This window comes from Fragaria vesca, linkage group LG6, assembly GCF_000184155.1.
Source record: "Fragaria vesca subsp. vesca linkage group LG6, FraVesHawaii_1.0, whole genome shotgun sequence".
Taxonomy (NCBI): domain Eukaryota; kingdom Viridiplantae; phylum Streptophyta; class Magnoliopsida; order Rosales; family Rosaceae; genus Fragaria; species Fragaria vesca.
The window spans coordinates 19,797,447-19,816,266 of NC_020496.1; the positions used below are offsets into that span (position 1 = coordinate 19,797,447).

The 18,820-nt window shown below is 36.3% G+C and overlaps 1 protein-coding gene across 1 annotated transcript; it reads left to right on the top strand.

Annotated features, from left to right (window-relative positions):
* The first annotated feature begins 8,939 nt into the window (after nt 1-8,939).
* Nucleotides 8,940-9,767, top strand: LOC101311880. Its single transcript, XM_004303383.1, has 2 exons — nt 8,940-9,098; nt 9,513-9,767. Exons 1-2 carry the CDS (start codon nt 8,951-8,953, stop codon nt 9,728-9,730), a joined length of 366 nt encoding a protein of 121 aa, XP_004303431.1. The 5' UTR covers nt 8,940-8,950; the 3' UTR covers nt 9,731-9,767.
* The last annotated feature ends 9,053 nt before the right edge of the window (nt 9,768-18,820 follow it).

Genomic DNA, 18,820 nt, shown 5'->3' on the forward strand with positions numbered 1-18,820 from the left:
TATATATATATATATATATATATATATATATATATATATATATATATGTTTGCACCTACTTTTAGTAGTCTGTAAAGATTGCCGAAATAAGTAGGTTTGGCAATTTGGTCGAGAATGTTGACATTTGGCCAAGAATAATAACTCGGCCGAGGACGATAATTCAGCTGAGGATGAAGTTTACATTCAAACTATGAGAATTGGGCCGTTGTTGCTCATTGGGCCAAAAACCGGAGTAAGGCGCCAAGATTCAAATATTGCTAAGATGTATTTCGGTCATTTGGCCGAAAATGAGGGTCTTTTAGCGTTAAGAGAAAGTTTGGTTGGACTAATGTACACAACAAGCCAAATCCAATAGCTATACGAGTCGGCCGAGCCCATGCAATGATCTCAGCCGTGAATTGTTAAGGAAAGAGAGTCTCAATAAGGAAGAACTTCAATCAGATCAAGGTTTTCAAGCAAATACGCATCACAAACATCAATCAAATCAGGACATTCATGTGTGATTCGATCAAGAAAGGAAATAGGATGTGCAAAAGATTTCATGACGTAGAGGAACATACTAGCTAGGTTTTCCGACTTGTATATATAGAACCTTGTAACTCATCTGTAAAGGGTCCTGCACCCAAGCTTCTAAAAGGCCCCGCCTAGGACCGCCTAGTCCCCGCCTAAGCTCTAGGCTGCAACAAGCCGCCTCGCTTTTCTTCCAGGCCTTTGTGCCAGGCTATGGGCGATTAAGCGGCCGCTTAGCTCGCCTAGATGCCACCTTGCCCGCCTAGGCTGCTAAGCTCTCAGGCTACTTTTGTTTTCTTTTTGTGGTGGGATTGTTATATTGTGGGGAGTATGAGAGTATAAGAGTTAATTGTGTGTTTAAAATTAGAAGTGTATATGTTTTTTTTTTGTTGCACACTTTTACAAGAAGTTATGCTAAATTTTAGTTATAATTTATTTTATAAAGGGGTATAGCTAGATTATGTTGAATAATTTATCTATATTTAACCGTTTTCAAATATTAAATTGCATTAAATTTATTTTTTTAATTAATAAATCTTAAAAAATACAAATCGCCTAGTCCCCGCCTAATCCTCGCCTAGGCTGTCCAAACTCTAGGCTGTGAGTTACCACCCGCCTAACGCCTAGCGCCTTTTAGAACATTGCCTGCACCACTCAAACAAATCAATACACAAACTTTGCACACAAACTTATCTCTCTATTGCTTAGGTACTTTACCTTTCCTATCAACTTTAAACCCAAATTTATTTCTTTGCTTTCTTTGTTTTATTTTCAATTCAGTTCTTTACGTTCCTGCACTTTAATTACCTTGTTCTTTACATTCTTGCACTTTAATCTTCATGTTCTTCATATTCATGCACTTTATTAATCGCACGTAGGAGTAGTTGTAACATAGGAATTTCGTCCGTTGATCTCTTTCAGCCAGTCCGGATTGGGTCAATGCGATTTGCTGTTCACACTCATATCACATCACAACGCCACAACAACCGAATCCGCTTCATCTTCCTGTTCACGGTGATTTGCGAGTATCTCCACCCGATAGATCTCTCGCTTGTTACCCGGACGTTTGAGTTCACCCAGGAAGTAAACGTATTCGAGGATCCCGACGACGCTTAGCCGAAAGTCCTTGTAACACAGGCTCCAGAACCTGACGGCCGAGAGGGTTCCTTCCTCGGCCTACAATCATTTGAAGAAGTCAGATCAGGCATAATACATCAATCAAAACCTCGCCTGGCCGTTTCGGCCGCGAGTTGGCACGCCTGCGCAACAGAATGACATTTGTAGCCAAGAATCTCGGCCTCGTTTCGGCCGAGACCATTTTTGAGCAAACAATATATAAAGTAAAAAGAAAAAATAATGGTGAATTAAGAAGTCTAAAACTATTTGATTCACAAAGATAAATTTTTTTTTATTTATTAATATCATAATTGTGACCCTAAATCTAATGAATTATTATAATATTTGACTCCATAAAGAAATGCATTTAATTTAGTTCATGTAAAGTAACTAAATCAACTCGATTAAAAATGTTAACTAAATGATCTTGATGAAAACAAAAAACAATATTTGGTATAATTATTCATTAATTTGGTGTGATTATTAATTAGATCGTTATTAATAAACTATATTTGGTATAGGCTACCTATTTGGCATGTCCGTATTAAGAAGATATATATGCAATAATGCAAACATACATATTAGTATATGTACTGTCATCTATAAATTGATCCTCCTTATAATAAGGTAATCAGAAAAATAAAAACTTAAATTAAATTCATAAATTAGAAAGAAAATTTAACATTCATATTCGGTAGCTCATGAAATATTGTGATTCAAGAGGTAAGAAGTTCCCCACTAATAAATTGACTTTTTATGAAGGTTTAAAATTTTCATTTATGTTATTGATTTAAAAATGTTGATTTAGGTAACTTGATCACTATACTCTGAATTATTTTCCTTATTTGTTCAAATTATAATAAGTTTACGACATGCATGAGATTTTTTTGGTCAAGAGATGAACTTTATTGAATAGGTATGAGATATAGTGATTATATGTTAAGTGTGAAGTGATACTTCATTTAAAGAATGTCTAAAATAGAAGTCATCATCCATATTAACATAAACTAACATACCGTTCTACACGATTAAATATGTACTAGGTATCCAATGATGATTTCAATAACATTGAAAAAGAAGCTAGCCATCTTTGATATAGCGATTTGAAGTCAGAAACATATCTTATTGTAACAAACAAGTACTAAGTAGTCAATAATGAACTAATAATGTTCCCTTGGAACTTTTTCCTAATAGAATATTCACTTAAAAGTCATTGTTCATATTGAAATTCAAAGTCATAAACAGGTCACATAGTAACAAATAAGTTACAACTAATAATAACCTAGTAATATTCACTTAGAACATTTCCCAAATGACATGTTCACATTGAACTTCACATTGAAATATAAGACATTATTTACATTAAAATTTGAAGTCGCCGCATTGAAATTTAAAGTCATAAACCTGTCTTATAGTAACAAATAATTTATAAGTAGCAGATAATAAACTAGTAATTTTCACTTTGAACCTTTCCCTAATGACATATTCACATTGAATTAGAAGTCATTATACACATTGAAGTTCACATTCAAATATTCAAATAGAAGTCATTATTCACATCGAGATTTAAAGTGATAAACATAAGTTATAAGATATAAACAACCAATGATGAGCTAGTATGTAATGATGACTAAACAAATAAGTACTAAATAGCTGACAGTGAGGTAGTAAAGTTCATTATAAACCTTTCTTTAGTGGAATATTCACACTAAAATAAAATAAATAAGTACTAAGTAGCTAACTATGGGCTACCTGCAAGTTCGCTGAGGACGTTTCCTAGTTTAATGTTGTATTCACACTAAAATGGAATAATTAAGTTTGGGGTTTAGGGATAAGAGTTTAGAGTTTAGGGTTTAAAGATTAAATATATTAAGTAGTTAATAATGAGCTAAGTACAAGTTCATCAAGATCATTTAGTTAACTATTTTAATCAAGTTGATTTAGTTACCTTACATTAACTAAATTAAATGCATTTCTTTATGGAGTCAAATATTATAATAATTCATAGATTTAGGGTCACAATTACGATATTAATAATAAAAAAAATTATCTTTGTGAATAGTTTTAGACTTCTTAATTCACCATTATTTTTTCTTTTTAGTTTATATATATATCTATATTCTCCATCGAACTTTAAAAATGAAATAATAAAAAAAAATCTCTATCGAATTTATATTGGGTGAACTATATATAAACAAATATATATATATATACATATATATATATATGTTTAATTTCTCCTTGGAAAAATTATGTATGTATATATCTATATATATATATATATATTCAAATGAGTTCATTATTTTTCGAACTGAGTATAACTATATATATATATATATATTTCACATTTAAATTTAAGCATGAGTATTGAAAAAAATGGCTTTAAAAACATCTTTTTATATAATAAAAACAAAATAATCTAAAGTCATTGGATATGAAAGGATAAGATTGTATTTTTACCCAAAAATAACATGGCATGATTTTTTTATTAAATGATGTGGATATGTGGTTTGGCATGCCACTTAGGATTAAAGCCATAAATCTTAGACCTTAATAAAAGCAAATGCACTCATGAGACAAGGACAATTGCTGATTTGTCAATAAAATTGATACTGCTAATTCACTATTCATTTTATATTAGCGATTGCCTCTCCTTTGTAAATGCACCAATTGAAGGCAATTTGGGTGCTAATCAACTATTCACATTTCATTAATTTATTAATTCAAATGTTAACTTATTATTATTTTTATGAAATTTGGTGTGAGGAAATAAGATGAAGATTTGGGAAGAACCATATTTTCTTGGGCTGATTTCAGATAAAAAAAAATCATCATTAGTGATTGACACAGCCTTCAGATTTTCAATCTAATGGTCATAATTAAATAACTGTTGCAAAATCTAACTTTAATGTTGTATATAATCGTTGGAGGGAGCTGCATATGGGTGTGAATGGGTGTGGAGCCCACCAATTGGTTAGGCTGATTGAGTGACCAAAAATTGGTCATTGAATTGGTAAGGCGGGTGGGGCCCACTAATTAGTCCAACCAATTTTTATCCGGTGCATTCATCTTTCTCTACATTTCAGCCGATCAATCACCCAATTGGTCCATGGGTGTATTTGCTCTGAGGCCCTCTAGCACTACCCATTTCTTAAAATACTAGAATTGAACCGCAGGTATAACTAGCTTGCCCGCTTCTATTGTTCCATCTCTAGATGAAGAAACTTAAGGAAATTAAAGAGCTATGAACATTCAATCTATATGCCTGCTCACGTGTACAAACTACAGATTTTCTAAAAACAGCTTTTTGTTTCTGCGATAGGTAAATTGTAGTAATATATTTTCCTAGTTTGTTTAGCAAAGACTTTAGTCTCAACTTTAGTAGCTAGGAATCCGTTTGGATCTAGGAAACAAATTTTCTATATAAAGAGGTATGGGTCTCAGTATTCTTCACAGTTTTTTCTCAAAACAGTTTGTGTTTGAAACTTTGGCTAATTGAGATCAATTTCAGACGTGATTTTCAAATATGTCACAACAAATTAAGCAACAAGTGGACGATTGTTGGAGATAAGAAGCAAGACAATTCACATGAAGATCGTTAATTCATATATATATAAATGATCTAAAGAGGACCTCCTTACTTTAAGAATTTGAGAATTTATATTATTTTACGTTAGTAGATGACCTCATTTAACGATCTCAACCGTTGATCCTCTAGATTCATATGCAAGAAACATGTCTACAAAATTTCAACTAATTCCATAATCATTTGGTCATTCAAATTGACGTAAACAATTGTAGGCCGTTAGATAAAATTAAAACGAATATTGTGCTCATCAAATGGTTAAACGTTTTTCATTTTGGCTAATTTTTTGTAGGATTCATATGTGGGTAGGTTACTAGGAAATATGTGGCTTTGATTGTCAAAATACATGTTAGAACTAAAAACATCATCACTTTAAGAGTCTAAGAAGGTCATCTCTAGATCCGGACTCATATATGTGTGTGTGTGTGTATGAACTTTTCAATCTTATAATATGCGACAGATGTCACCAGGGGCGGATTTATGAATTGAAACTGGGTGGGACTTGGAGTTCTTATAGAAAAAACTTGATGATGCGAAAGCAATTTATAAATTTAAAAAATAATAAAAAATAAAAAACCACCTATACAAGGGTGACATAGTGAGCCTTACCACTCAAGAGTGTATTTTTATATGAAACAAGAATTTTTAAAACTCCCTAATATCACACAAAATAAGCAAAATAAACATGTAAACAAAACAAAATGTATAGTTGTAAAACCTAACTCAACTAACCAAATACAACCCTACAAGTACTTGAAACCTCGTTAATAATATAACAAAAACATAGCCTATAGCAATAAAACAATATTTCTCTGGGATATTGTTAAAATTTATATATATTTGATGATTTAATTAGGGGTTACCCTGTTCTCAGACTATGCAAAGGAAGGTGTGGACGTGTGGTGTTGAGACCACTAACCCCATTTACCTCCCTTTCGTCAGTGGGGACTGTGGTTCATCAACAATCAGTGTAATATTCATATTATAAACTAACTATATGTAATAGTTTTTTTCCCTCACAAAATTTAAGTGGGACCTGAGTCCCAATCTTTAACAAGCTAGATCCGCCCCTAGATGTCACGGATAATACAATATACTTATTATTGTAAAATTATTATAAAATGACATCACACTACTTCAAACAGTTGTAAAAAACAGAAAACTCACCTTTTAAAAGATTTAAACAAATAAGGACATAAGTCCAAAGCCCAATAACGTACAGATAGGAAGAGAGATGACCTGGATTTCAAGTGGAAAATTACCAAATGTTTAGTTTTTTAACAAAATTACATGACATGCCACACCCTTCCTTCTCTGTTCCTCCCGATATGATTCTCTCTCTCTCTCTCTCTCTCTCTCTCTCTCTCTCTCTCTCTCTCTCTCTCTCTCTCTCTCTCTCTCTCTCTCTCTCTCTCTCTCTCTCTCTCTCTCTCTCTCTCTCTCTCTGTTTCTAAGCTATGGTTTGATTCAAAAACTCGGAATCAGAATTAATGGCTTGCCTCTTCTCCACTCTCTTCTTCCATATGCCTTCGATGGAGTTGCGGTCGGCGACGACCACCGCAAATCGGAGCTTCTGCAACTCATCAACGATGTCGTTGATGCTTCACCGATCTGGTGTGGCGGATTGCATTTTCTCAAGGAGATCAACCACTTCAAAGGCCATGAATTGTCGCCCTCGAATGCTTCGAGTTATCCATGCTCAATCGAGCATTGGGTGACATAGGCATGCTTGTAGATCTTAGTTACGACGATGTTCTGGAGGTTGTGGATGTTGATGATTGCAGGGATAGATCTACAGGTGGATGTTCATTTTCAGTTTGGTTTTATAATTGTTGATGGAAATTATAATTGAATTCATTTGGGTGCTATGGTTGTATGGTTAATTAATGTGTGGAGGAATGAAGTTATTGCTCCTGGAGGTGCTTTGGTGGTGTTAATCCACTGTTGAAGTAGACTAAGAAAGGTAAGGGAGGAAAGTAGATTTGGATCTCAGTCGGCAGTAGCAGCTCTGTGGTTAACAATAGCAGACAGTAGCAGTACGTTTTAATAAGCAGTAACAGTAGCAGCTTCCTAATAATCAGCAACAGTAGCAGAGCCTTCCAGTAGACAGTAGCAGAGCCTTTGGGTCGAGAGCAGTAGCAGAGCCTTTCAGTCCGGAGCAGGAGAAGGCAGTAGCAGAAGTGGAGGATAATACAGTAGCAGAAGTGGAGGATAAGACAGTAGCAGAGTTAACCTTCATTGTCTAGTCTTCATTGATGTGTGTTGTTGTGTGCTGCTACTGCGTGCGCTGTTGTTGTGTGCTGCCACTGCATGTTGTTGATGTGTGTTGTTACTGTGTGTGCTGTTGATATGTGTTGCTACTGCTTGAGCCACTGAAAACATGCTACTGCATTTATTGAAATTGCTACTGCACTAGCTGAACCACTAAAACCTTGCTACTACAGCTGTTGGAAGCGTAGCTTTCCAGCAAAACATGCTACTACATTAGCTGAGCCACTGAAAACTTGCTACTACTTCTAATGGGATGTTAACCTCTGCTACTACTTTCTACTGGAATGTTAACCCGTGCTACTACTTCTACTTGAATGTTAACCCCTACTACTACTTCTACTGGAATTAACTGCTATTACTACTCGGGTGTTAAACTGGGGTGTTAACCAGTACCCCTGCTACTACTTCTACTAGGATGTTAACTCTTGCTACTACTTCTACTAGAATTAACTGCTACTACACTAAATTATTAAAAACCTGCTATTATATTCCATTTACTGAAAAATCTCAAAAGGAGAGACTTTTTTCTTCTAAAAGCATATTTAATTAGTGTAGGGTTAGTCTGGTAAATTAAATCATGACACCTGGCATGCAGAGAAATAATTGTCCTTAATTGTTAAAAACTGTCCTTATTTGTTTAACAACAACACAAGTGGATTTATTTGTGTTTCAAATCCTTTTGGAGGATATATATATATATATATATATATATATATATATATATATGTGATTTGCTATAAAATTATACCATGGTATTAATTAGTCGAATCAACCTAGTTAGTTAGATTCAAATTCATTTGTGTTCCGTTAAGTTAACCGATAAATAGATCCTAATCAATAATGCATTGACTTGGATCTTGCTGAAAATTCGAGTCACCGACAATGACATGTGTACATAGGTTGTACCCACCAACTACCAACCACTATAATAATAGTAAACCGAATGATTACACGTGTTTAGATTTTATCTTAAATCTCGTATCTTGCTTAAAAAGTGGATTACCAAAACAAGATCGAAAATAATAGTAACTGAATCAAAACAACTTACTCGAAAAGATCCGAAATGGTGATAGATTTGCGGTTTATGGCCCCATGAATCCAGATTTAAAAAGCAGGCTATTAGTTGGTTACCATTTATGTGTAAGGCACAGGATAACACAGGACAAATTAGCTTAGCCGTCATTGTTTTTAATGACATCAAATTCCTAATCAAGCATGGTCATTCTTGAAGTTTCCTCGTATGCATCGTCCATCTAGAACCCACATCCACACTATATATACAATTCTCACCAACCCTCATTCTACACCAGCTTCCCATTTTCCTTTTGAACAATGCGCTCGTTTCGCTTCTTTTCCATTCAGAAAAGATGTTCCTAGCTTTTCATTCAAATTGAAGAACCTGCAGGGTTTCATATCCTTTCTGGGATAAAGGGGGGAGAGATGGATAACTCCATTGGTGTAGGATTCATGGCGGTTTTCGCCGTTTCCGGAAGCGTTGTTCTTCTCGCCCATCAATTCAACAAGCGTCTGCTTTCTCATTTCATGAAGGATATTGAGTTTGAATTGGGTGGCTTGCTGTATAACCATCACCATGTTCCACACAAGAAATTGGGTGGTTAGTCAACTTTTTCTTCCTCTATATTATTTATTTTCCATTTTAGACTTTTTCCGCGTCCATTGATTACTATTTTGCTTTGAATTGTAAAACAAAAATGGTTGATTTTTTTTTAAGATAAAATGGTTGATAATTCAAACAAAAGATGGTATTGATTAGTAGTCATACAAATAACTGTCATTTCAAGTCTATCAGTCCGGGATGAATTGCATTGTGAATAAAATGCATATGTATTGAGTTCTTTCTTCTTCGATGAATCAAAACAATTGTAATATATCGGATAGAGTTTATGAAATCACGATGTCTCGTAGATTTGCAATTGAAATGTTCAATTAGGTTGGTCTAACCCTATTGAATATAAACTGAGTTGATTTGTAAAGAATGCATAAAATTCATCTGATTATGATTGACTAGGGCATGAGAAGATCCAACAATGCAAGAAGACGGTTCGATTTGCAGATGATGTTGCAGAACCATCATCAAACAACAAAGAGTATCGCAAGAGGCGGATGACGAAGCAGACCAATGATGGTCATGGTGACAAACTTGAGAGCACCATGCCACTCAACAGGCAAGCTCTTTACAAAGGGATCATTGAGTTCAAGTCCCTCAAGGGTCAGCATGTATATTGACTTCAATAAATTCAAACTTATTTCAGGTTGTTGTTAAGAAAAGAAAAAAAAAACTTACCTACTGTTGTATACTTGTATACCAACAGGTCTCTCAGATTCACTGATCATGCGTATGTGAGAGACTTGTTGTTTACAACTAGGTAGATAATCAATGTTTTCTTCAGCATTTCTTTGTACATACATCGAGTTTTTCATTTTGTTAACTGATCCGCGGAAAGAATCAATGAGAGATGTAAGGACAAAGTTAGGGTAGGAAGGTCGTCTATATCATCTTTATCGCAACAATTTCATCATGCGGTACTCGAATGAATGGTATGATAAAGAGATTATGAGATGTATAAGCACTCCCCTGCAGGCATGTCGACGACTTTCCTAACTTGTATGAATGTGAAAGGTTTTCAGGTAATGCGGGTACGTAGTTTTTGTGAATAAAAGGGAATTTTGCCCCTTTTGGCTGTTGATAATTTGACCAAATCCTGGCCTACTGGGAATCATCTAACAATGATTTCTTTGAAGATGGGACATGTGCTGCAGGATGCAGTATTTGGGTTTGTTTTTTGTTTTGTTTTATCTCCTCTGTAATGTGTCTGTACATATTACGAATTGACATTCAGAGTTTGAAAATGTTCAATTTTGTAGCTGTTATCTTCATTAAAAATTTACAACCAAGGCTAATCCTTGGACTAAACGCCTGATTGGTTTGGAGAAAAATGCAGGTGTTGGACTTGAGTATCCAACCTTGCACCAAATTAGTATTCAATCCTGCATTTCGATCCAAACCAAGTAACCAACTGGTTCTTTTCCTTTTTTCCTCTTATGTAGGTGATGTAGGTGATTGTGTTCTTCATGTATGATTAGGATCCATTTTTTTTGTCGAGGTTGAGGTCCCAAGCAGGTGGAGGAGGCTCAAGCCTAAAACCCTAAATTCGCAGTTTTGGGAGTTTGATCGGATCTTCATCTTTCTTTTATAGCTTTATTAACCTCATTTGGTTAAAAGCTGCATACTGTCTACGTATTCATATATGTCCTTTCTCTTTTTCTTCTTTTTTAACATTTAATTCACTAAAATGGATGACTTTATTTGATATTTCGATTAATAAAATAGTGACCGAGTGAAGTACCATTTTAAGACGGAGAGAAATTGATCCCTCCACCTGACTATGAAGAGGTGATTGAGTTGGCAATCATCCATGCAAAGGCTAAGGACAAGACATTCGCGGACACACCCCCAATTTCGATTGCCACCCTTACCACTGCACCCAAGGCCCTAGAAAAAGACGCGAAAAAGCGAGATCGCTCCCGCTCTCGCTCCAAATCTTCAGTGCTCACGCTCATTGAGACACTCATGGCAAGCAAAACAAGGGCAACGATTGCAATAATTCATATCACTCAGGTCGCGATAACAAAGATCGCCACAACAACTATAGGGCTCCAACGCTCAGGTACGAAGTCTATTCAATCATCAACACAACATACACTAACATCTACGAACGGTACAAAGATCAAATTCCTCCTCCTAGCAAGTATCCCAAGCCTAAGACAGGCAGAAAAACAGGAAAATGGTGCAAATATCAATAGGAGTTTGGACACCATCAATGATTGTCGCGCTTTCCAAAATGTCTGCGAATAGATGTTCCGCAATGGCAAACTCCAGAACTGCCATCCTAAGGCATCAGAGGGCAACCGCCTGTTTGCGGCTACATCAAGTAGGTCATACTACACCATAACTGGTCATAATCGTCCCCCAGCGCTATCGCATCCATCTTCCATCGAGATCGGTCATAATCATCACAAAATCATCAAATAAAAGACAACTTGTCTTCCCTAGCCCTGTATAGGCAGGTTGTAAAGGATCATTTCTTCCGGTTGCTTTGTGTTATGCTAATTCAATGAAATAAAAAGGGGAATTATTCAAACCATTGTCTTCTTTCCCTTCATGAAAGTCTGTGACAAATTTAATTAATTTATATTTCATTTATTGAATCAAACGCGAACAAAACACAATAAGCTATACAATACATGCAAGGCTACAAGCACCTGAAAGCTCAAAAGCTTTATTCAAGGCTACAAACGCCTAAGCTTACAAACACCTCAAAATTTGAAAACCTACGATTATAGGCTATGAATGCCTTCAACATGAGTCATTATATTCACATTCAGTTTACATGGATCTTTCCTACGTACAAACTTTGCTACACTAAATGCCTTAAACTTACAAGAACTAGATGTCCTATGCTAGCTAGCTTGAGAGTCTCCCAAACTCGATTCGTCGTCGCTACTTGAGGAATCAGAGTAGACTGCGCTAGAACCACTCTCTGATTCCTCAGAGGCTGACACATTATACTTCTCATCCAACACTCGCTGCACTTCCAGATCATTCACGCTCAGTATTCCTTGCTGCTTCAAGCTCTGATATTGGCGATAATTGGAGAAATGCTCAAGCTTCTCAAACACTTCAGCCAATGGCCCATCTTGTGGTCGTTGACGTTCAGCACTTCTTTCATTATTGTCTATGTCTTTTTGGAGCAAATAAACAGGAATTAATGTTTTTGGGTAATGATGATCGAATATGACATCATCTATTTTTATGTTTAAGAAATATGTATTTAGCAAAGAAAAATTTTAAATACACACCCCTAATCTCTTAATACACATCCCTATTATTTTATGTTTCTATTGAGATTTTATAAGTAAGCTAAATGACCAAAACATACATCTATTATTTAAAAAAAAAAAAATCGGGCTAGAAATATTCTTTCCAACGTATTCTACCCTAAAATTGTCGAAATCACGTCTTCTCCCTTAACCCCCCGATTCTTCTCCACAATTCATATGGGTTGTCTTTTTTATTATTATTATTTTTTTATCCGTATCAGCTTTAGTTTGATCTTACAGATCACATTATCAAGTATTGCATCTTTATCAGCTTTAGTTTGATCTTGGAGATCATATTGTCAAGTACTGCAACATCTTTATCATGACATGTTTTATCGAATAACTAGTTATTTATGTTTAATAGCTACTGCACTTCTACAGTTGTACTAGTTTGTGAATTTTGAAAACTTGTATTGGTGATTTGGAGTTGGGATATAACAATAATCATTTGATTATAAATTGAATGATGATAACCAAAAATTTCTAGCAAAAATTAGACGAAATAATATCTAAAAAGAGGTACCAATAGTAAATACATATTAATTATATTAAATAACGAAATATTTCATAAATTAAGGGCATTTTAGGCAGTTTGTGATGTGTATTATGTATAATACTGAAATGAAAAACTTGATAGGTGGTGTATTAAGTAAGGGGTGTGTATTAAGATATTAGAGGTGTGTATTTAAAATTTCTCTTTAGCAAATCACATAAACATCCTCCAAAAGGATTTAAAACACAAATAAATCTACTTGTGTTGTTGTTAAACAAATAAGTGATGAAGTATAAAGTGTAGAGAAAGAGAGATAGCAATAGAATCATTATCTTATTCATTGATATAAACCCTTTATATAAGGAATTACACAATACCAATATGGTAAGGATATGAATACATAGATCTAGTCTAACTACATATCCTATTGGCATAAGGCCAAGGCACACATAAAGAATATCTAGAAAGATATAGAATAATCCTAGAACCACTTCCCCCCTTGGTGCCGCACGCTGATATGCCGATGGTGCTGATCTGTTGCCTCGTCAAAAACCTCATCAAGTCACAAAAACTCTATGGGAGAAAAATTGAACCTTGATCGTAGGAGAAAAATTGTACAACACACCCTTCACATTTGATAGTGACATGTATGTATGTGCTAGACTCCTCCTGAAGTTTGCACCTCCCCTGATCTTTACATCAATCATAGGGCTCTTCCTGATTTTTACTAATCACGGAAGTTTCAACGACTTAGCATGTCAATGCTCTTTAACATGTCTTCAAATGTGACATTGGGCAATGATTAACTAAATCATACCGTATTGTCCTCAAATGATCTTTTACACTTAGATCTTGAGGAGAAGGCCGCTTGTGAACTCAAAACATAAGTACGTACAGGAAATCAGATTTTCACGCAGCATGACCTTCAGTTACTAGAACAATCATAACTTTCTCTAGGAAATACATATGAACGAACCGTAAACGATTTTGGAAACTAGACTCATTTAGCTTTCCAACCGTATATTACAAACGTTCTGATTCGTCAGGAGCTATTCACAAAGTCCTGTCGAAGTTGACTGTTCGCCAAAATCAGATTCTCGGACAGATTCGTCCTACTTTACGAAAACGGCCATAACTCACTCAATATGATAGGTATGATCAAATGGTTGGTGTCCCTGGAAATTAGACACATAGTCCTTTCCAATGGTACCATTTTCACCATTTTCCAGTGAGTGAGGTTTCCTACAGGTCCCATGGAGCTTGACCTACGAAGCTTGGCAGATTCTGATTTCGCTATTGATGTGTCTTTCTTATGTAGGGATAGAATAAGCATCAACCTTTCATACTATTAAGTATTGAAAAAGGAGTTACTGCCATTACATTAGTATTGCGTGGGTGCATAGCTACACTTAGCTTTACAACTTTTCATAGCGAATGAGATGTCAAGTCTTTCGTATTGTGTTGAGTACATTGATGCATCTTATTGTACTTAGATGGGAACTCCATCTCTTAACACATATTTGTCATATTGCTTTAAAAAAAACAACAGATCTCTCTTTAAAGCAAAGACCTTGATTAATCATGGGAGTATATGTAGGCCTCACTAGTTATAAAGTGCCTAAGCCGATTGATGGAAAATCATCATCAATACAGTCATCAAGTGCCTTATCGAGACCGTGTCTTCCCAAGATCTTTTTCTTCGGATGTTAATACATATTGACATCTCTTGATCCATCAAGAGTCCATGTAAATCTGAAATGAACACGCAGAGACATAATTCACCATATCCCTTCTGAATCAAGTAGAGTCCATGTGCGTTTCAATACCTTTAGCAAACACGTGCTCCTGTGGTCTGAAGCAACTTGATTTAGATGAATGAAGTCCGTTTAAGACCTTCATGTATATCTTTGATCCCATAGAGATGTTATTATGACCACATTCATAGGCTGCAGCTCTTGTTCTCACTACGCTATCTAACAAATGTATAGTTGATAGGGTTTAGCTTGCGGTGTCGGCATCACCTGCCCAAGGACCTATCTCTTTGTTAATGCTGGATCACATCTTTCCATTAGGCCAATCAACTAAGTTGATATCCATCAACTAAAGGTGGTTCGATAGTAGACTCATTATTCCACGTCCTCATGTACACCAGTGTAATACTTGTAGAGATCTCTATATGGATTGGATTTGACATTGAGGCGTCCCCCAACGATAATCACAATTCAGACTTCATGAGACGGATTTGAATATCACTGATCAATGGATCAGGTTGTGCCAAGCTCGTTTTCTTCCTAATGCGAGAAAGTATCGAACCTAAGGGTTTCCCTCCTTTTGGGGAGCCATACGGCCTTGTGACACCAATTTTGCCACTATATGACGTCACCATACCACCATCTATGTTGATGGCGTCAAGACCAACTCCTTTTGGTCGCGCCATGTCCTCTTGATAAAACATCAATCCTTGCAGACATATTTGCAGCATCTGATCTCGTCACTTTAACACTTTAAGCATTTGGGATCAAGATGAGACTTAGTGGGGACAAACCATGACAATTCACGTCATTCCACTTGAACATTTGTGTTCTTATCTCCCTCTAACGACGGGAATATTGTCTCATCAAAGTGACCATCCGCAATATAGCGGTGAAAAAGATCGCCTGACAAGGTTTCTACATATGTGGATTATAGGTGGAGGTTCAAATCCAACCTAAATACTTATTCATCTCAAATGACCCATCATTGTGCGCAGTGACAGTGTGATTTGGCACCTAGAATAAACATCTTGCCGAGCTCAAGGATTGCAATTTCGTGTCAATCCTGGTATACAATCACGAGCTGTAGTACAACAATATTCAATGATGGTAGGTCGTAGATGAATAGTAAAGCTGCATGTAAATATTGCATAGCCCCAAGACGCAATATAAAAATTTGGTGGGCATCAATAATGTTCGAGTGACAAACTAAAGTTGTTTGGTCGTAGCCTCGGTGAGACCGTATTGCGTGTGAACATGGGGTACAAGACACTTCAACTTACATCCCGATAAACTTTTTTAAAGAATGGGTAGTGAGCCGTAGAAGTATAAGCAGCATAAACAGTAGATAATAGTGTAACATGTGACCAGTGTGTTAACACTTCAACCAACACCATAAAACATAAAAAGGTGTCCGCAAGTTGGTTGATATCTACATAGTTTGATGTAAGAATGGAATATTCACTTTTGTGTCATTTAGCGTAGAAGGGTCTCACTTCTAATTTAGCTAAAGAATAGGCTTTCAAAACAAGCAATGAGCATTGCAGGGGGCCAATGAGACATCGAGGGAAGGGCGGTGCACCTCAATTGCTTGAGGAATTGACCGGACGACCTCCAGGAAGTTTGAGTCATGTTCGGGTGATGTCAATGTCCCCCGAGTCACCACCATGCTTCATGGTGATGCTAGATCTCAAATGTCTTCGTTTTGAGCGGAAAAATGGATGTCCATGAGAATTTCTCAAAATTTGGACCATTATATCTCTACCAAGTTAACCAATTTGGTCAAACCAAAGCCTATATGAGTCGGTGTCCCAAATATCATGTTTGGCGACAACATGTGCTTAGTGACATACAGTTCACTAAATTGACTCATAAACTTCTCTAAGATACATTTCAATCCGCATTCATGAGAAGGTATACACAAAAGAATTCTTATTTATTCTCACAATGTGTTTTCAAATGAAAATTATTAGCATGAATGTCTTTAAAGCTCAACATGGTTCTGTTGCCTCTCAATGCATAGAGAGCATCTGTGACGTTGATCATGGTGCCATGAGGCATCAAGATTCAAGCTAAACTGCGTCCCTGAATGACCGGTATGATTCAATTATTGTAGTCACAGAAGATTTATAAGGCACAAAATCTAGAGATAGTTGCCGATTCCTTAGAATGTTGTGGATAATTCCACTATCTGTGATGCACTCAATGTCTTTGTGAGACATATCTACAAGGAGTAGATAGAAAAGTAAATAATTCCACCTGAATCATTTAGAAGGATTGAAAGAAGCTACGAAAAGCTGCAATCCCGAGAGTGCATAAAAATTTCCGCGCAGAATGACCTTTGCGCACTAAAACAGCCATAACTTCTTTGTTAAAATAGATATGGATGAACCGTGAAAAGTTCTGAAAACTAGACTCGTAGAGATTTCCAATGATATAAAGCTCACTGTCTAGTTCGTCCGGAGCTGTTCACAAAGCTCAAACGAAGTTGACTGTCCAGAAGGGTCAGATTGCTGTTTTTCGCAGAATTGGCATGTGCGAACCTGTGAAGCTTGCAGGTGGCGTGTAGGCCTTTGACTTAGCCAAAAGTGACGTGTGTATGATCAAAACCAAGTCCTTTCGGTCCTTCTAAGGTCGTAAACTCCATGACTAGTTAGCAAAGGCTCCCTGACATGAACATAAACTAACTCAGAGAACCTAGAGGATTCGATCATGATGATAATTTTCCGGTTTTCATAAGTCTTCAACGTCTTTTGCAAGACGGCAATTGGTTAAATAGCGTAGGGGGATCCAAAATCAAAAGCTTTCGGTAACTCTAAGTCAGTATGACCGGGCATGTCTGTGGAGGGTCGGCAGTGTGAGGCACACTTGAAACCACTATCTCCTTAATTTCGGACAATTCTAAGACATCACACTAAGATTGGAAGAGCCTAGTTAAACAATTGATGATGGAAAATCCGCTATAGAGTAGAAGACTTAACTTAACCGGAAACACGTGGGCGATTCTCATTGAAGATGCGGTACCATGACCTTCAAAGGAAAGGACCAAAATCGGCACAATATGCCATATTTCTAAGGACGATGTAAGAATGTACATCTTTTTTGTAAATCAATACGAATCATAAGAGGAGAATAATTTCATAACTTCGAAAAAATTCTTAATTCATTATTGCTAATGTGAGTACATCGAGGTCTCAAATAGACGAAGGACGTCGATACAACGCCTTAGTACATATAGCTTGGAACGAAAATCAATGTCTAGCCGATGACGTTAAAGTCATGGGTAGCTAGATCAGGATCCGAATCTTTGAAATTCGCGATCATGAGGATGACGTTCTTGTCCTCATATTGATTTTCCGTACCTTTTTTGTATGCATTCACAATTTGAAGGAGCTGGACAATCTTGAACCAATGATCCGAAGATCCACAACGGTTGCATTGTCATGAGCTGATGTGAGTAGTTTTGATAAAATGGTGTCTAGACCGGGAGTGTCGCTATTAGAGCTGGCGACACCTCCTCCTCTTTTCTAGACATCGACACAACATTTTCTGCCGTTGCCATGACTCATATTGTTGTCCCCACATTAGGGGATAATCCCAAATAAGTTTATCACATTAGCATATATACAATTCCCGTTTGTATGATCAAAATCAAGTCTCGTTGGTAATTCCAAACCAACTTGGAGGACCTAGAGAACTTGATGATGATCGAATCCATTAAAGATTATGGATCATGATGCCACAAAAGATCATCAACAATATGTAGTCAATTAAGGTGGTAAGCAATCCACTTGACTAATAACTCAACAAGTAGAGTTATATGAACGTTTCGAGAAATGCTCCATGAGTGCATTCCACAGTACTTTGTGGTTATTACTTTTTGCACAGATTGCCATTGAAGGCTTTTGTCGATGTGGCGCTTCAAAGACTTTGAGCGCATGAGATGTGAAATCTCGGCATCTAGGCTTGTTAGTCTGGGGGTCAAAACATGTGGTTTAATCCTTTCCAATGAAAGGTTCCACAGATACCAAGCGAAGATTCGCCTTAGGCATCGAGTACGTCAAAACTCAAAGGAGCAGAATGTTACATTGCTCTTGCATACAAAACCAAGCTGTTATGAGACTCGATAGAGGTCACAAACAATGCTTTTAATGGTTTGTCCTTTGGATTGATCATACACAATCCGAAAAA

Bases quoted from the DNA above. Each gene is read 5' to 3' on its own strand.
- LOC101311880 (XM_004303383.1), top strand. From the start codon at position 8,951: ATGGCGGTTTTCGCCGTTTCCGGAAGCGTTGTTCTTCTCGCCCATCAA. The intron at 9,099-9,512 runs GTTAGTCAACTT...ATGATTGACTAG, and splicing joins TCCACACAAGAAATTGGGTG to GGCATGAGAAGATCCAACAA.